This window comes from Abrus precatorius, unplaced genomic scaffold (genome assembly GCF_003935025.1).
Source record: "Abrus precatorius isolate BTA unplaced genomic scaffold, Abrus_2018 Scaffold10, whole genome shotgun sequence".
Classification (NCBI taxonomy): domain Eukaryota; kingdom Viridiplantae; phylum Streptophyta; class Magnoliopsida; order Fabales; family Fabaceae; genus Abrus; species Abrus precatorius.
This window is the reverse complement of record NW_020874292.1, coordinates 6,401,419-6,421,745: the sequence shown is the minus strand read 5'-3', so window position 1 is coordinate 6,421,745 and position 20,327 is coordinate 6,401,419. Positions and strand designations below refer to the sequence as shown.

Here is a 20,327-nt window from a genome sequence, read left to right as displayed (position 1 = left end):
CAACCCCTAGTTCCAGAGACCAAAGTCAAATGAGTTACTGCGACATAGAAGATTCCCATTTATAGAGACACATGGAGATAACACGACATGCCCATGTGGAAGGCCATAGTAAATTGCCGTCCTTCATGAAGATTGCGAGCCATCTACCATATGGGATTCCATTTACATATTCTGCTCCATCCTTATCACTTCTATAGCTATCGCTATTCTTGGCGTATTAGGTCCTCACATCATATGCAATGTTAACGAAGTATGCATTAACATATTGACATTATGGAGTATCGCGCAGATGAAAAGTACGAGTACAAACAAAGGAAAAAATTATTTTTTCATGAACAAGAGGGAGCGTGACAAAACAGCCAACAGCAGAAATTAAAGACAGACAGAGATATTGGAGGCGGTGAAACAGACAAGTGGATTCTATGGGACTCTCTGTGCCCACAATGATGAGCATGCAGTAAGGTGTTACAGGAAATGAAACTCGTAAATTACTTGTACAACCTAGAAAAACCTGTCGTTCGATACGAATTTAAATCCAACACACGCATCGATGGCACATACGGACATTTTATTTGAACAAATATATAAACAACGCTTCCTCTCCATGTGGTAAGTACAACTCATGATAAATAGAAAAAACTAGATAGATTTTTTACAGAATTTAGTTAAATACAAGCGTGGGACGTAATTGTGAATATATATACAAACCGTGCATCATCCTGTATAAGTTACTATGCCGCAATGACTTATAATTTTTAATTATTTTTGGGGCGGGGGTAATGACAAAAATGTGGCTAAGCCTATTGGCTACTGCAGAGCTCAATCTTTTTACCAACAAACAGGTGAATAGAAAAAACCTCCACCATTTGCTAATTGAAAGTTTTTGTACTTGAAGGTCTTCCCAAATGTTGGGTGTTACTTTTTATCAGCTCTTGAAGTCATAATTCTACTCATGTTCTGGAAGGTGATTCGTAATCATGACCTTAACATGTGCAATACATCAACCTTAAATCTGCAATAACCCAAGCAAAACCAATAAAAAAAGGACATGTGAAGGATCAACAGGTACAACTAAGTATTATTTTTAAATACCAAACCATCTACAGCATAGGTTTTTCAAATTGTAGGGTATATTAGGCAAATTATGTTTGGAAAATGTTAAACAGTGCCTTTAGGGCATTTAATTAAAATATCAAAAGTAGTTTTTCTTTAATCGAAAAAAATAACAATGCATTCACCCCAGTAATTTCCAATATATCTCAGCATGATTTTAATAAAAAAATTACTAGTTATTAATTCCTTAACCAGTGCCCTTAGCAAGACCCATTATGTTTATATATCATTCCAAACACAAGGTTTCTTAAACTAGCCTATGTTTGAGATGACCAGTATCTTACATAATACGTACCAACATACCAAAAGGCTACTAGTATACCATAATACGGACACAGAAATAGATGGAACCACATTAATACACATTGAAAAGAAATGAACAGTGATATATACATTAGAATTTTTATGTCAAAGACATTGATTTAATTATATCCAATATTGACTTAAATAAATAACATTTCATTTCCCTCCAGGGTGGCATAGAGAACCTCTATTCCATTACAACAATTATGCCAAGGGTTCTCATGGCACTATTATATATTGAGAGAGCGCGGGGCAATGGGTAAAAGAGAGTTATTACTCGATACTTTTTTTTCTTTGTTCTTTTCTTATTTGGATAAATACCAGAAGATTACCCACAAGAAATTTGACCACACTAACGAAAGACCCTACAGTACACTTATTCTCCGGTGATGCCATCATGTAACATTTTCTCAGCTCTAAGAGGTTACAACATGCATGCTTACTCTCAAAAGCCACATGGCAATTCATGGCAAAAGGAACCTTCATCACAGAACACTGATAAGATTCTTGCATGACATCACAACTTGAACATAGTAAGTATAAAATAATTTTATAAAACAAAATAAAGTAATATTCACCTACTAGCTGCTTATGCAGTTCCTGTTATCAATCGTTCCCGTTCATCTAGCTTCTTAACCTTTATAATGCCCAAGAGCACTTGAAAACCAAAAAATGCACAGAAGATGTATGCCACAATAGCAGGCATCTGGAAAAAGATAACATGTGACTTAGCAAGGAGATCATCACAGATAATCAATTAATTGACTTTATTATCACCGCCAGCATAAAAGGGACGCAGGATGGGAACAGCTTACACGAAGTGAATTGAGATAAAAAACTGTTGCTAGATTTATTAGGCTCCCCGCAGCTACTGCCTGTTAATTGACAAAAAGGTAAATGAATTTGTATCATCCCAGCAGGTTTTCCATGTCTCTCCTATAATAATTTATTCATTAACTGAACAAAGATTAAAAAAATTTGTGTTCGAATATCTCATGATATGAAAATATTAAATCTTAGAATACTGGCTATCTCAGAAATTATTACTCGAAATTAGATATTCTATGATTTGTTTCCTTATTCTATGTATTGTTTTAGGTTTTACCATTACAATACATATTATTGTAATACCTCACACTACAGGAATAACAACTATTATTTGAAGTCTTTTTTCTCTCTAATCACTCCCTCTTTACCTAAAACTCAATAATTCCAAGTTTCAACAATGTCGCTTATAATGGATGTGTGCATAAAAGCATGGAAATGTGTCCAGAGTTGACAACTATGCATACACATCCATCAGTCATTTAAAAGTTGTAGAAGAAATTAAAAAGAAAATGCGATTGTGATTATAAGTATGTTAAAAGGTGGGCCTCCAATGGTTAAACCATTGCAATATATGAACATATACACCTGGATGCATGGGCACCTAGAAATGCAAAAGGTGAAAAAAAAAGTTAGACAAAGAAAAGCTGATAAATGAAATAGTATACAAATTTATTTACTATAGTACTGTCCTGACCGTAAATGAAAAGAGCAAGACATCCATTTTCATGTCCATAATCAAAAGGGGAGTGACCATAATTTAGACAAGAACTACTTTCAGCAGATAATAAAGTTGAAGGCCAAGCATACCCCCAAAAAACTACAAACACGTGTTTTACTGGAAGTAGAACAAACTTGAACTAAATTTGAAGAAAGAAGCTAACTTTATAACTCAAAAAGTCAAATGTCAGCTTGACTTACATTCCCTATTGTCTTCTGGACTGCAGCAACACGTTGGAATGCCCTCTCAGATTCCAAAGTTCGAACTCGGAGCTTTAGATCACCTTGCTCCTGTGGAAGAAGTAAGTGCAATAATCAGTGATCTAGAATAGCAAAAATCCAGAACAAACAAAAGGTACAAATAAAATAAAGAACACAGATTATCTCTGTGGAAATCAGGGAGATACCAATCTTTGGATGATTTCAGCAAGCTTGTCAACCCTATCAGCCTGTCTGAATAAGTTGTAAAATGCTTTTGATTGCCTATCCCATCTCACCCTGAAGTCCTGTACATGATACGAAAGATATGAGAAGAAGAAATCATATAACTTATTGCATTCAAGAACCATTGAACATGTTTTGTAACTACCTTTAGGATAACTTCAACTCCTGCTTCACGAAATCTTAGCAACTCCAAGGCATAACTACAAGGCCAGGAAGGCTAGTTGTGTTAGATATGCAAAGTATATAATAGGCGTGAATAATTAAAAATAATTGAAAAGTAAAAAAATATTAAGACAATACTTACGGTTTGGCAATCTCAGTAATGTCAAAACGAGGGTCAAGGCCCTTTCCAATGCCATCCAACACTGCAGGACAAAATTGACTTGTTGCCTTAGAACAGCATGCATAGGATATGCAAACTGGTGCATGAAACTTATTTACATTTACCTGAGAAGGCTCTAACAACAAATGTAAATGTAGCAGGAAATCGGAAGGGCTGATCTGCTGCAATAGATAATAAATCTTCACCTGTTTAAAGCACAATAACTATGAGTATCATGTTAGGAGAGTTAATTGTATCCTATGATTCTTGTTAATTGTATCCCATGATTCTTTCAGTAAGTATGGTAACGGTCATATTCGAATAGCTTGATTGTAGGAATAGATTACTATGTTATAAGAACAAAATCATCAAATTAGAGATATGTGTTTGTGTATTACCTCTATATTTCTGAATGAAATCACAACCCAATTATCTCCATCTTCTCTTTTATTCTTTACATGGTGTCAAAGCGGTAACGATCTGTTCTCTCTATTTTTCTTTTTTTTACACTCTACACTCCTTTTTTTTTTTTTTCCAAACCATTATGAGTAACAATGGAAACAAACCAGATTCCAACAACACTAGCTCCTACTCTCTTTACCATTCCTATCATCCTAGAATGATTCTTGTTTCTAAACCTCTCGATGGCGACAATTATTCGACTTGATGTCGAGCCACTACCATCTTGTTAAATGCAAAATCCAAATTTGGTTTTGCTGATGGAACCCTTGAGGCACCATCTTCCAAAATCAAACCAGATGACTATGTAGCATGGAAAAATGCAACAATATGGTTTTATTATGGATTCTTAATTCACTGACCCCTCATATTGCAAACAGTGTTGTTTTTTATGACACTGCTCATGAAGTTTGGGAAGATCTTCAAAATCGTTTCTTTCAAAGCAACGCACCACGCATCTTCCAAATTGAGAGAGAGACAGCTTGCCTTACTCAAGATCAAATGACAGTTGCTGCTTACTATACAATGTTAAAAAAATTGTGGAACGAGTTAGGATCCTACATTGATGCTGTTTGCACATGTGGAGCAAACACCAAAAGACGCAAGTTGATGCAATTCCTCATGGGGTTGAATGAATATTATAATGCTGTTCGAGGTCAACTCCTTTTGATGCAACCTTTACCTAATATTTCACAGATTTATTCTTCCATCATTCAAGAAGAAAAACAACGAGATTTGGGTGCAAGACGAGAGACTATAGAAGCCTCTGCCATGGTTGTCCAAAAGGAGGAACCAATAGGCAATAGCCCTTGCTGTCCGACACAAATCTGGTCCATCTTTTCATCCTAATTCCAATTACCGCAAGCAGCTGCATTGTTCCCACTGTAACAGAGATCATCATACAAGAGAGACATGCTGGAAGTTAAATGTTTATCCACCAGGACACTCTAAGCATGCCACAACCAAAAAGTCTCATTTCAAGCCCAACAACAATCAATCTTCAGCAAATAATGTCAGAGAGGTCCTAGCAACACATGTTCAACCCCTTGTGAATGGATTGACTGAATTACAACAAAAAATATTTTTGTCTATTATGTAGGGCAATGGGGCATCGCAACTAGCTGCTCCTAAGGCAAATAATGTCAATCTTTCTTCAGGTTTGTCTGCACCCAATTGATCATTGATAGTTGCGCAACAAATCACATGACTTCTTCTCCATCTTTGCTTATCAATGGTAAAGAGAACACTTCTTTACCACCGGTTGTTATGCCAAATGAAGATCAGGCTCCAATTATTTCTACGGCAAATTTACCTTTGAGCACTATAATTTATTTGAAGAATGTACTTGGGGTGCCATCTTGTAAGGTGGATTTGATGTCTGTGAGTTGGATAACGAGATTTAAATTGTTCAGTAACATTTTTTTCTCAATTGTGTATTTTACAGGATTTGATGACGGGGATGATGATTGGCTTGGGTGAACAACGAGATGGACTCTATTACTTGGTTGCAGTGAATAAGTCAGCAAAGATTAATACCACTAGAGTTATCGTTACTTCACACACCTCAAGTATCTTGTGGCATAGACGTCTAGGACACTTACCCTCTTCTAGATTAGACTTTCTGGCCAAAAACTTCCTACATTTCCCTTTCGAGCAAAATAATAATTGCGCTGTTTGTGCTCTTGCAAGACAAACTAGGCTCACTTTTTCTACAAGTTCAATTTCTTTTGTTAAACCTTTTGAATTAATCCATTGTAATATTTGGGGACCTTTCAAAGTCCCTTCTCTTTCTCGTGCAAAATATTTTTTAACTATTGTGGATGATTTTTCTTATTATACTTAGGTTTTTCTCATGCATCATAAAAATGAGACGAAAAATTTTCCGACTAATTTTTTCTTTTTTGTGAAAACCCAATTCAACACTACTATAGCCAGTATTTAGGTTGACAGGGCACTAATTACCAACATTTTTGCATTTATACACCTCAATAAAATGAGGTGGTTGAGCACAAACATAGACATATCCTTGAGTCAACTCAAGCTCTTCATTTTCAATCTCATCTCCCTTTACATTTTTGGGGCAGAATGTGTCACCACTGCTGTTCATATAATTAATAGGTTGTCCACACCTATACTTTCTCGCCAAACTCCATTTGAAAAACTTCATAAAAAAATTCCCTCTTATTCCCACCTTAGAGTTTTTGGATGTCTTGCTTATGCTACAAATGTTTATGTGTCCCATAAGTTTGCTCCTTGTGCTAGCAAATGTGTTTTTATTGGTTATCTAGTTAGTCAGAAAGCTTATAAATTATATGATATTGACTCTAATAAAGTCTTCACTAGCTGTGATGTTATTTTCCACGAGGATATTTTTTCCTATGAATTCATTTCTACCTCTACACCTAAAACAGATTCAGTCATACATTTTGCTATCTCAGATTCCTCACACATGCAGCAACCACATGCAGAATTCATCCCTACCAACTCTACTTCTCCGACAGCCCCCTTGCGTCGTTCTCAAAGACATCGTGTTTCCCCCGTAGCCTTGAGTGACTGTTTGTAATCAAGTAAGTTCTCCTACATCATTGTCATTCTCATCATCTTTTCCAAGTAAAGGTACACGATATCCTCTCCACAATTTTATCTCATACGATTGTTACTCACCACAACATAGATCCTTTATTGCTACTATTACTAATGATGTTGCACCTACATGCTATGAACAAGCTGCCTCCCAATCTCATTGGCAAATAGCAATGCAATCTGAGTTGGCTGCTTTAGAGGCTAATAAAAATTGGTCTCTTACACCTCTCCCTCCTAGAAAGCAAGCTATCAGTTGTCATTGGGTGTACAAAATCAAACGCAAATCAGATGGTTCTCTTGAACGCTATAAAGCACGATTAGTAGCAAAAAGTTACATATAACTTGAAGGTATTGATTACCATGACACATTTTCACCTACTACTAAAATGGTTACAATACGTTGTTTATTAGCTTTAGCAGCCGCTCAAAATTGGTCACTTCATCAACTCAGTGTCCACAATGCATTTCTTCACGGATATCTTTCTCAAGAAATTTATATCTCTCTTTCTGCTAGTTTTCAGCGACAGGGGGAGAATCTTGTGTGTCGCCTCAACAAATCTTTGTATAGATTAAAACAAGCCTCTTGTCAATGATTTGCCAAGTTCTTTACAGCTATTCAGGGTGCTAAATTTATTCAATCAAAAACAGATTACTCATTGTTTACATGTATGTAAGAAAGGCAAATCATTTATTGTCTTATTGATCTATGTTGATGACATCCTCATAACTGGTAATGATTTGAATGCCATAATTGTTCTTAAATAGTTTTTACATAATCAATTCTGGATTAAAGATTTGAGTGACTTGAAATATTTTTTGGGCATGGAGGTTTCTCGGTCAAAGAAAGGTATATTCATTTCGCAGAGGAAATATGCTTTGTAAATTCTAAAAGATGGAGGATGTTTGGGAGCTACACCTATGGATTTTCCTATGGAGCAAAATGTTAAACTGTCAAATGAAGGAGAATTGTTGAAAGACCCATCCTCATATAGGCGGCTTGTAGGACGCCTAATTTATTTGACTATTACTCTTCCGAATATCACCTACTTAGTGCACATATTAAGTAGATTCATGCACGCTCCTCGCAAACCTCATATGGAAGCTGCCATGCGAATACTCTGGTATCTAAAGAACAATCCAAGTCAATGTTTATTTGTCTTTGCGTGCCTTTTGTGATTCAGATTGAGGAGGTTGCCCAATATCCAAAAAATCAACTACAGGTTATTGTGTTTTGTTGGGATCCTCTTTAATTTCGTGGCAAAAAAGAGACAAAAGACAGTTTCTCTATAACCAGCTGAAGCTGAATACAGAGCTATGACAGGTACATGCTATGAGTTGTCTTGGCTACAATCACTATTGAAGGATTTGGAGATATTACACTCAAAGGAAGCATTGTTGTATTGTGACAACAAAGCAACTCTTCACATTGCATTTAATATGGTATTTCATGAAAGAACACGACACATAGAGATAGATTGTCATTTTATTCGTGACAAAATTCAAGACAGTTTAATTGCAACTAAGTATATTCCTTCAGCAGAACAAATTGCATACGCCTTTCTTACAATGAAGTGCAAGTTGGGAGTTCTTGATATTCACTCTCCAACTTGAGGGGGAGTGTTAGGAAAGTTAATTATATCCTATGATTCTTGTTAATTGTATCCCATGATTCTTTCCATAAGTATGGTAACGGTCATATTAGAATAGCTTGATTGTAGGAATAGATTACTGAGTTGTAAGAACAAAATCATCAAATTAGAGATATGTGAGTGTATATATTACCTCTATATTTCTGAATGAAATCCTCTATATTTCTGAATAAAATCACAACCCAATTATCTCCATCTTCTCTTTTATTCTTTACATATCAAACATCCACTTTTAAAAGTAAACAAGCAATAATGTGATCAAAATATTCAATTAGTTTAAGTACTGTATGTTTGGATGTAGGGCATAATCCTTGTTGAGGCAGGTCATGCCAAATAAAGATCGTATGCATACATGCATTTTAACCAATCAGGGCAAACCAACAAAAGTAAAAACAAATAAAGATCGTACGCATACATGCATGCATAAAATCATAGAATAGCCATTCTACATATGACTTTTTACCAACTCTTTTGCTACTAAAAACATTTTTTAGTAATTCACTAGTATTATTGAGCCAATGGCCCTAAAATTGTGTGACAGATAAAATTTGTAACTAGGTAGGAGATGAACTGCATATTATATATTCTTTCCAAACACTCACTTATCTTTATCTTCACAATTGGCAGAGAATCAACAATAATTCTTGCATGCATACATTTATAAATAGGCATTCAGTTACACTAGGTGCATTACCGATAGCAGCCAGACGTTGTTTCTTCTTCCTTATTTTTTCCTCCTTGCTTAATGGTTTTTTGAATCCAAGTTCAGCTGTTGCTTCCTCTTTTTCCCTCCTTTGTGCAGCCAGGCGTTCTTCAAAACTGTAGAAGATAAAAAATCATTCAAGGTAAGAGATTTCAGTAGGTCTCAAACATAATCAGTACCCTAAGTAGTTCTTGTACTAAAACATTGTTAGGAACCCAGAAATGAGTTGAGTTTTGAGGTAGAAAAACAGAGAGAAAGGAAAAAGGACACTTCGACAGTGTTTATTGAAATACCAATGAAGAACCTAACTAATTAATTGACATGCTTCTACACTAATCTTCACCTAATCCTAAATTGCATGCCTATGAACAAACATGTGCATTTTTCTATTTTTGACATAACCATGTGCTATTTTTGTGTCAAACATAGAGGAAAATATTTCTAAAGAATCCATTAAATATGGACTCCTCACTATGCCTAACTAATTACGTTGACAGTCCCTAGCTTACTTTCCCTTCCTCCCCATTCTAACAGAAGTATTAATGAGCAAGGAAAAAAATAACCTAAAAAAATATAAATAAAATGAAATGAAGAAATGTCTAATATCTAAAGCAATATATAGAATTTGCGGAACCTCCCTTTTTCAAGATGATTTATTTAGATTCTCTTATTTAGGACACTTTAAAGTGACTTCTGAATTGTAATGGGTATTGCCCTTGCACTGCTCCCTCTAAAGCATGGGTATGACACTTTCCATGAAATACCGATACCAAGTACAGGTACGTCATGGGTACGCTATGGGTACGTACCCAAAAAAATTTGCAAAAAAAAAAAGTTAGGTACGGGAAATGAAGGCTTTTTTCTTTTTTTTGCGGTCATTATTATGGTAATTGGGTGGGCTTGGCCATCTGATTTTGCCTTGTGGAAACGATGATATTTCCTTTTATCCTTTCTTTCTTTCCTGTTTGTTTATTTTTGGATTGAGGTTCCTTTTGTATTTGTCTTTCGCAAAGTCTCTCTGTATTAGTATATTATTTCTATATCAATGCGTATTTATTTCTTTCGGATGTTGTTTTGTTTTCTGTTAAAATAGAGTTTAATAGATGTTTGAGCTAACACAAAAGATAAAATAAAAATAATCCTGTGCAACGGTGATAAAAAAACAACCGAACTTACTCTCATCCGTTTTTTCAATCTCCATTTCCATTTTTATATTTATTTTGTACAATTATATATATATTTATTTATTTATTATTTTTTTAATTGAAGTACCCATACCCTGTTTTTTAGAAAATGCCATATCCCGTACCCGTATCCGTACCGGTATCCATGCAACATAGACTACTCCATATAATAAACAATATTGACTTGTAGAAATATCACTTTTTGAGCACTGGAGGTGTTTTCTATTGATGGTATATTCCCACTAAGTCGGTTCATAAATACCTGTTAAGGAAGAATTGCGCTGTTCGTCTAACAGCAGTCATATCTCCAGTAGGGACAAGAACACCCATTTGAATCATTGATTGAAGAACCTAATACCCAAACACAAGCTTCATTTGGTTAGTATTTACAAGTTAAGACTTAAGAGTGTTATATTGTGGTAGTGTACATATAAAATTAGAAGGATGCTATTCATGAAAAGGAAACTACCTTATCTGGATTTTTCTCATAAACTCCATAAAATGCTTCAAGCAATCCTTCTCGGATGTTTGGACTGATACTGTAACATTCAATACCGAACATAATTGAAAAGGCAAGCCATCTCACAAAGCTTAAAGTATGTGCTACTGGTGAATATATATTAGAAACATCCATAAAAGACAGACAACATACCTCCCCATCATTCCAAAATCGTAAAAGATCAATCTTCCACCATTGACATCATCGACAGCAATATTTCCAGGATGCTGTAGGAACAATGTAACCATATATTACTTACATAAAAAAGCATCAAGCATCAAACTCCCTAAATTATACTCATGAGATATGAAAACTTCTTATTTCTCAACAAACCTTAAGCTTGATCACTATAAATAGGAAAAAAGATACGGCAAGGAAAAATTACAATGAGTTCCTTGGACAATAGTTTTGAGTGTTTCCACACTCACTATTCCTCAAACTCAATTATTTCCCTTGGGAAGCATCAAGTTTCAAGAGGAAAATAGAACCTTCAATGAAAGTTAGCATAGACAAACAAGAGTTGCTTTCAGGAACCAAATGGAATTATTTTTCAAAACCTTCATCATGTTCAGGATGCTGAAGAGCATGCAAATGAAGTTACTGAGAGTTGTTAATGCTATTGTGATAAAATCTAGCGAATCTAAAGTCCCAGGCTCCAGAGACTTCTAGAAAAGTATTTTTAACAAAGAATCTAAGATACAGTAACCTATAGTGTATGATTTCATAAAACTTTATAGAAACATCATTAAAAAAACAATGTAACAGTAGAGCATTTTTATTGGATATATATTTAGAAATTTTATATTACTAGTTAATTAAAGAGTGAAATTCTATATCCTGTATCTTTCCAAGAAAAATTCAATTAAAGAGTGAATTGATACATCATAAGTTGATGTATCAAAACATCTTTAGATACTTCTGTCAGGATAGATGAAAAAGGAGACCTGTAAATCATTCAGAAATATTCTCTTTCTGGCTCTGCCCCTGGGTGGCCTTTCCCTAGTTAGATACCACTCTAACAGAATGGTTCACTAATTAACCTTGTGACCACAGTACCTACAAGCCCAGGACATTTAGGCAGTTTGTACAAGGCATTGGCTTCCCAATAGGTAGCATAAGAATTAAAAGGCTTCCAAACACCAAACAGATATTGTCTCACCCAAGAATGCAAAGCCATAGAGGAGCTTGATGGCAATACCCACCCATAAATCAAAGGCAAAAGTCAGTATTAGTGATTTAAGGGTGCCATATGGGGGAGGGGCATTGCTTGACATATAAGAGTTACTCTTAAGAAAACAAGATAGCCGAGATTTGAAAAAGGAGAACTATTGTAAACATAAGTACTATATGTTTTGTAGCTCAGACAATGGATACTATCGTTGCAGCATAATCAACAGCAGTTAAAATAAAATTTTGGCTTTAGTATGCAATTTACTAGATAGCCAAATATAATATAACATAATATAATATATAAAGAGATGTCTTATATCAATTCTAAATGCAAACTCACAGGGTCAGCATGGAAGAAACCATGTGATAGAATTTGTTCCAAATATGATTCAACAGCATATCTCCCTAGCCTGTAGAATACAACACAAATATTATAGTAACTTGAATCAAGTTCGATGCCATCCTCAAAGAGATGCCCAAAATTAAAGGGTAAAAATTTAAGGGGCGGTCTGGTTTTAGAAAACATTTTCTGTTTTCAACTTTAATTACAAAGTCATCACCTTGATTTCATTCCGCTTCCTGTTTACAAAAGATTTGTACAAGAAATACTGAAAACATTTTTTTCACTGTTTCCTGTACAAATCTTTGAAAACAGAAAAAAAAATAATGTGCTAGTTTTATAATTAAAACTAAAAACAGAAAATGAAAATAGAAAACAATTTCTAAACTAAACAGCCCCTAACATGTCCATAGTAATCTTCCCAAGCAAATAAATAAAGATTCTACTAACCTTTTGCGGTCAACACCCAGCTGATCTAAAGCTTGTATTTTGTTTATTTTAATCCCTGGAACATACTCCATTGTCAGAATCTGCATTGGAAACAGTTAAATTATAGATAAATAAGTTATCAGACATAAAACTTAAAATGGGAAATATGTACACTGCTACAATTGGCATATTTCTAAGAGCAATGAAGGTTAGACCTGTGGCGTGGTATAATCCCAGTAGATTGTAGGAACTTTCACATAATCCATGTTCTTAAAATTACTAGCAAACAATTCTGCATTAGAAGCTTCCTTGGTGTAATCAATCTCCTGAAAATTAATAATTCATGTACCAGTAACACGACTTGAGAAAATTATTTACAGAGAACATATGCACACATCACACCAAAACAAGAATAAGATTCACAAGTGGGAATTGAAACTTGAATGGCCTCTCTTAAGCATTATCTAAGTTTATGACTTGTATTATTTGGAATGTTTTTGTTAAGATATCCCTGGCTAGGAATAAAGGCAAAATACACCTTATAAGGACTTGGACTACTCTTACAAGCTACCTTTTATGAATAAGTTAGGCCCAAGTTTCTTAATAGCTTTCTTGCATCTAGGTTTTCTATCAGTAAACATTCTGTGACCCACAAAACTATGATATTGCTACTAGTAATGCATGCACGCATAAAAATATCAGAGACTCAGTTTTCCCAAATTAACTTTACTGTTCACTTTTTAAAAAACATCAAATAGAATATGCAATCCGGCACACCCAACAAGCATGCTTCTTTTTGAAGCACAAGAGCTGCACAATATATAATAAAAGCTCTTTTGTCAATTTACTCCATTACTTAGCCTGGTCATAAAGAAGTACCATTGCAAGCCACCTTATCCCTTCTCTCCAAACAACTAACTATAGTTATCCCCTTCGTGTTTGAATAATAGACCCTCTCAATCAGCCACAGAAATCTTTACTAGGATCTTTGTTATAAAAAAGTCTCCCATGAACCAGAGCAGTTATTCTCTACAATCTTATTATTGGAATTCACTTTAGCAGAATTGGACTAAAAAGATGGTGAACTAGATAAATGACTTACTTCAGTTACCTCAAGTAACAATGAAGAGACTTCCCAGAAATTACCTGATATAAGACAGAGGCACATTCATCATAAATAGCAACCCAATCCCTCTTTGCACCATCAGATTTTGGATCAATTTTTTGAAGATATTCAGCAATAACCTGGAGTTAAAGAAAGGGCATTAGCATCAATGTTTCATGCATTGTTACAGAATCTTCAGAGGATGGAAGTCCTGCTACAATAAATCCATCATAAAAACACAAATAAATGTGTAGGCGCCAATCCATGTGGACAAAAAGTCATGTATGCAAGGAAAAGGGAAGCAATTCAATAATGTACAAATTTTAATGGTTAATAAAAGTTATGAGATAAATTTGAGAGAAAATAAAAGAATTATCACAAAGTAATATCACATTTGCTCACATCGCCATAAGTGTTGGCATTATATGAAAAGCCTTAAGTTATAAGACTCACCCTCAAGTTTTTAAGATCAATATCAAAAAGATCCTTGAGACCGGGCCTTTGTACTTTAACAACAACCTCCTGTTCCTTTAATCTTGCCCGATGAACCTGACCTGGATAAGGGAAAATAAGAGAGTTCACTATTCCATTCTTCTCATCAAATCACCTAGAACCATGGACCACTTGATCTCAGTTCCTACAATGATTGAGTTGAGCATAATTTCTATTACAAAGATATGCAAAGTAAAACATCAATTACCAAGACTTGCAGCAGCTATGGGTTCATAGTCAAACTGATCAAAGATATCACCTAAAGGAGCTCCAAGCTCTTCTTCAACAATAGCTATAGCAGTTGCCGAAGGAAATGGAGGAACTTGATCCTGAACCCAAAGTAAGGGGTTACTTAGGCACTGAATAATGCAATCTAAATAAATTTTTCTCTCGGCTTTACGTTTCTTTTATATATAGTTCAATCAAGATGATCTTGTCATCAAGTTTCTGAATTCAAAGGGAAACGTTCTGAATAGCTTTTTGGTCACTTGTTGCCAAAGTAGACAAGCAAGATGGACATCTAAAAACTCAAGAATACAAGGATTACAGATAGCCCTATTCAACCTTATAACAGGAAAGTTTGTTTCTCATAATAAATTATATTACAATGTGCCTATATCATTTGTCATTATGTTTATGCACATAGGTCAAGCAGGCGCAAATTGAGAAAAAGGGAAATGAAAATGTATTCTTGCATAATAAAGTGTAAAGGTAGCTTTCATCTAGGCTGGGAGCCTTAGTCATGACTAGATTGATAAGATCATTCAGAGAATAATAATTAAAAACTTTATGGGGTAATTACTCTGACCATTCTTGAGTTTAGCACTAATCATACTTACTCTGATAGGAAATGTGGGCTTGGACCGTGAAGAAAGGCCCAAGTTTGAAGAGTGTACGTAAGGAGAAACCAGGGTAAGGGGAGTAAAGATGAGGTGGCAAGGGTTGTAACAGAATTGCCAAACAGTGAGAAATGAAGATTTAGTGTATATAGGGAATGATTAGGAGAGAGAGAAGGAAGCTGATTTTTGAGAAATTCTACAATGGGCAAAGGGAAATAACCTCTCTGAAGGAGTTGTGCACTGTGGCAGTGGGATTGTATTTCCTTGTGTATCATTTTTTTTTACAGCAAATAATACAATCACTCCCAATTCTCTCAGTCATTTCTATTGACTATTTTGTGGTTTCTAACATACTCCCTTTTTGGTTGAAAAACTACACCCTCCTCCTTACTTTATTTAAATATTAGTCTTACATTGACACATTTTTAAAAAAAGTTTCACACATATCTTCCCTATTTTTATTTGCAAACCATAACATAGTACCCTTACAACAACATAGCTAGGTACATGCAAGAGAGATAGGTGTAATTTTCAAATTATCCCAAACTGTATGTATAATCTATATGCAATAATATAATTAGACACATAATGGAAAACAAATCTACATGCAAGACTTTGTTCTTTTCTAAAAAAAGAAAATAGGGAGAGATATGACAAGCAACAAAAGCAAGTTCAAAACATCTCAATGCATGGAAATAATCTCATAAATGATGATCAAAACTCTAATTTTTTACCTGAAGCTCAGACAACTGGTCAACATATTCTTGAGGAAGAATGTCCACCCTGGTGGAGAATTGCTGGCCAATTTTGATGAATGTAGGACCTAATCTTAGAATGCTTTCCTTCAGCCACTTTGCAAGGGCCTTCTGCCTTAAGGTTTTCTTTTCGTCAGTCATTCCTCCTACAAATATATCTTCCAATCAAATAAAAACTAAAAACCAAATTGGCATCCAACAAATTCTTCAAAATTAAATAAACACTGCATATATTAGCAGAATTTTTTTTTGTAGTTAGAAATAAATTTTAAAAAAGATGATGGACATAAATATCATTAAAGAGCATTGTAAAAGACCATTCAGGAAAAAGATGATAATGTAAATTTAAAACACTTGTTGAAAGCCCACATCCACTACAAATATGGTCAAAGCTGAGCTTATAAAAGCTTAAGTAATCCTCACCTTATGCGTTAACTTTTAAAGTTGAAGTAAGCCAAATCCAAATTCAAAATAATATCAAAGTCTATCATAGATCCAATATTGATCACTCTTGACTGTGGAAAAAAACAACCTAGCTCTATGAATTTTTTCAGTGCAATTAATCTAGTCTCATAGATTTGCTAGTACAGCCTACTTGGCCTCACAACTTTCCCAATGCAATCCACATGACCAGAAGTTTTCCTAGTGCAATATAAAACAAAAATAGGCCTATCATCCTAATGTTCTAGATGTTCAATCCTGATTCTCGGGTGTGAGGGAGAAAGGAGTGTCCTCACCTTAATAGCTAATTTTTGAGATTGTGGTAAGTCCAAATTCAAACAAACCAATGAGATTAATTTTTGAACCTAAGGCCATTGGACCTTAAGAGTTGATACTTGATACTTGATAATATAGTAACAACATTGTTAACAACACACAATAGATTAAATTCATTTCGGTTTTGGTAAACAATAAATGAGACTCATTAAATATGGGGTGAGACTCACATCAATCAGTTGGAGTCATATGGATTTAACCTAATATAGAAAAAGAGTGAGCTAGTGAATGTATTACTAGCAGTTTTCATGTAATAATAATCAACTCCAGCTAACACAACTATCCTACCATCAAGTTCACACCAATTTCTAGACTTTAAGTTCATAGTTTTGCATAGAAGGAAAAAAGTAGTTTCAAAGGTGTATAGTACCATGCCAATATTCAAAAACTCAAGCAAATAAATCAAAGTAAGCACATTATGATCATTATATATTTGCACTAAATGGCATGAAGAAGGACAAGAACAAAATGTGTTACCTTCCATGACATTAGAGAGTGGAACATAGTAAATCACACAAAATATGTTACCTAAACCCTAAACAAGAACACCACAGTAGCACAAAATGTGCTACCTTCCATGACGTTAGACAGTGGAACATAGTAAATCACAAAATGTGTTGCCTAAACCCTAAACAAGAACACCACAGTAGCACTGAAATGTGTTACCTTCCATGACGTTAGACAGTGGAACATAGTAAATCACAGATACCTCCCATATTCCCTGCTTAAGTGATTGATTCTAGGTTCCACATCGGACTGAAAATCACCCAACTATGACATAAGATAAGCATCCCAACAGATTGGTTTATGATTACAATTACTCAAAAGCTAACTCAGTTAGCATAATATCAGAAATTCAAATAAGGAATTCCGCCCGGTTGTATCTGTCTTTTGAATTATTTACTACAAGTGAACAAACAACGAGTCTGTTTATTGGTAAAGTCAACACGCCCCAAAATAATAAATCTAAATTATCGGGCACGACCTCAGCAGATTCTTGAGCACTTAATACCCCGACTACACATCATTGTATGAGGAAATTTGTTTACTGAAGAAACAATTCATCTTCAAGTCTAGTAACTCTAAATTACATAAAAAAATACAACAAGACCATAACCACACGCATGATTGATGACTCTAACAAATTCCAATGAATCGAAACAATTATTAAAATCTTCAGCGCACGAACCTTTGTAAGAGAACTTCTGGTTGTTCAGCCAGGACTTAAAAATGAATGTCACAACAAATCCCCAAATTTCCAAGGTCCTCTGGATTGTAGAGTAAGTCTTGAACCTGCTCCAACGACCTCCAGGTGCAACTGCTACCTGCCAAAAATCACACGTTCGTGCTTCATTTGAACATGTAAAACCTACTCAAACGCAATAAAAACGATGAAGCCATACCTCAACCTGTTCCTTCCCAGTTTGTTTAAACCACGCATCTTCTTTTCCAATCTCCTCCAACCTTTTCTTCCTCCCATCCTCTCTCAGCTTAAAGGCTTCAACCTCCAACACCTCTGCAGCTACACCATTTCCATTTCCGCTTTCGTAACCGTACTTCACCAAGCTTCCGTTAGCGGCGCCGTTAACGTATCCTTCTACCGTGCCATTGCCGTCGGTGCCGCCTCGATCATTTCCGCTAACGGCAGCAACTCCGTTTCCGCTCCATTCCACGTCGTTCACTCGCTCGGCCAACACGGATTCTTCTCTGGTGGCGCGGATTGGCGTGGTGCGAAGAATGATATTGGAGGTGACGTGGCGGGAGATGGAAGAAGCAGAGGAGGGAAGTTTGGAGAGTGAAAGACGGCGTTTGGGAGTGATTTGTGGAGAAAGAAAGTGGAGTTCTGGTAAGGGAAGAGGAGAAGACGTAGCCATGAATCGGAAGCTTCTAGAGCGAGAGAGAGAGATGAAGTATCAGAGTGCAAGCATGATTTTCATGGCGCGGAGAGGGAAGAGACAATGTGACACAGTGAAGAACAGAAATAGAAGAAGAAGAAGACAAATGAGGAGTGGAGGGGAACAAATAGAAAGGAGGGAAAGGGGTGGAGATGAATGGGACACGTGGCTTTAGCGAAGATGAGCCATAAAATTTTGTTTTTTTGTTTTTTATTTATTGTTTTTTTTTTCATGGGTGAACAAGTTTTTGTTCTCCGCTTTACGCTGACGTGTCAAGTGTCGATGAGTTGAGACTGGCGGTTACGGTTACGATTACGGTGGATTGTTGGAATGAGGCGTCACTTTTTTGTTTTAACACTCATACCCCCGAGTTATGGAGAAACAGTTTACTACTCTATTGCTTTTTTCTTTTTTTTATGCAGTGCTTTTTCATTTTTATTTTTTAAAAGTTAGATTATAGAAAGATATTTTAAATTTATAAAATAATTATTACTGTTAATTTTATATTAAATATATAAACAATAATAAAATTAATAGTATATTTTAAATAATATAAATATTCTTTAATTTATAGAATCATAAATGTTAATTTTAAGAAAATATAAAATAAAATTTTAAGTTATATTACCTGTAAATTTGAAAATGAAAATATTATCTACTCTAGGACTACTGAAAAAGAAAATTTTTAGGGTGAATATTTAAATTGTTAATTGACTTTTTAAAATATATATATATATATATATATATATATATATATATATATGTGTGTGTGAGAGAGAGAGCAATAGTGCATGATTTATTTTTTTTGGGATTGTTGGAACTAGTATGTTCATGAAAAGGGTTAGAGCAAGTTTATTTGTATCATTAGTCGTGTCAAAGTTTTGATAATTTTTTTATATTATAGACTTGATCAATATATATATATATATATATATATAGTTAAATTATGAAAATAATTAAAATTAAAATTACTTAATATTTCATAATGCATATTATAAAATAAAAAGATCAATATAAATATAATATTAGTGTATATGAAATATTATTTAATTAATATATAGTTATTTAAAGAATAAATAATATTTAAAATGATATATGATACTGAACTGAAACAAAAATATATAACTCAAACTTGTCTTAAAATTATATCAAATCTAATTTTTAAAAATTCAAACTTGTCCAAATTAATCTCAAATTGAAACAAGCACCACTAGTTAGAAGAATGCACGAAATATTTTACTAAATATTTAAATTAATATTTTTATGATCAAATAATTAAAGTTGTGTCAACATTTATTCGAGTAAAGTAAACTTTAAGATAAAATTTTTAAACTAAAAAAATTATTGATTTTTTTAAAATTAGGACATATAGTTATTTATTAAGTTAGTATACTCAAAACAAAATATATTTTTTTTATTAATTGATGATATATACTACTCTCTTTTTTTCCAGCTTTCACTTAAGGTCATTTTACCTGATTTTAAAAAATTGATGTATTAGTTTGTATAAAAAATATTTTAAAATTTTTGGTTCTATCTTTCTTTTGTCTAATTAATTAACTTTTTTTATTCATTAGCACATAAAGAGTGAGAGTTTGATAAAAAAAAAATAATAATAACTATTTTCTTGAACTTCTAAAGTGACAAATAAAAAGTTTTTTTAAATAGTGTGTACTGAATAAGACACGACTTAGTCATTTTCACTTAAATAGGAAACCGAA

The 20,327-nt window shown here is 34.2% G+C and overlaps 1 protein-coding gene across 9 annotated transcripts; it reads right to left on the bottom strand.

Moving 5' to 3' along the window:
* Positions 1-532: 532 nt before the first annotated feature.
* LOC113846151 (protein ACTIVITY OF BC1 COMPLEX KINASE 8, chloroplastic) lies at positions 533-18,731 on the bottom strand. 9 transcript variants are annotated; one of them, XM_027474104.1, is made up of 21 exons: positions 18,115-18,731; positions 17,901-18,036; positions 15,914-16,080; positions 14,549-14,669; positions 14,302-14,402; positions 13,890-13,988; positions 12,959-13,069; positions 12,765-12,844; positions 12,315-12,384; positions 10,958-11,031; positions 10,775-10,844; positions 10,568-10,656; positions 9,113-9,237; positions 3,853-3,933; positions 3,710-3,770; positions 3,551-3,605; positions 3,369-3,467; positions 3,163-3,252; positions 2,232-2,291; positions 1,995-2,122; positions 533-1,012 (listed from the first exon to the last, which is right to left on the bottom strand). In XM_027474104.1, exons 1-20 carry the CDS (start codon positions 18,583-18,585, stop codon positions 2,006-2,008), a joined length of 2,277 nt encoding a protein of 758 aa, XP_027329905.1. In that variant the 5' UTR covers positions 18,586-18,731; the 3' UTR covers positions 533-1,012; positions 1,995-2,005. The 9 variants fall into 9 exon arrangements, 5 of the variants coding, with proteins under 5 accessions (XP_027329905.1, XP_027329930.1, XP_027329914.1 ...); XR_003501644.1 differs by having other exon boundaries at positions 610-1,012; positions 2,232-2,845; positions 18,115-18,699; XM_027474129.1 differs by having other exon boundaries at positions 610-1,012; positions 1,999-2,122; positions 18,115-18,702.
* Between the last annotated feature and the right edge of the window lie 1,596 nt (positions 18,732-20,327).

Excerpts from the sequence above, each read along its gene's own strand:
- LOC113846151 (XM_027474104.1), bottom strand. The coding sequence starts at position 18,585 with ATGGCTACGTCTTCTCCTCTTCCCTTACCAGAACTCCACTTTCTTTCT. Across the intron at positions 18,037-18,114 it reads CTGGGAAGGAACAGGTTGAG|GTAGCAGTTGCACCTGGAGG; the intron begins GTATGGCTTCAT and ends GATTTTTGGCAG. Across the intron at positions 3,606-3,709 it reads ATTACTGAGATTGCCAAACC|TTATGCCTTGGAGTTGCTAA; the intron begins GTAAGTATTGTC and ends CTGGCCTTGTAG.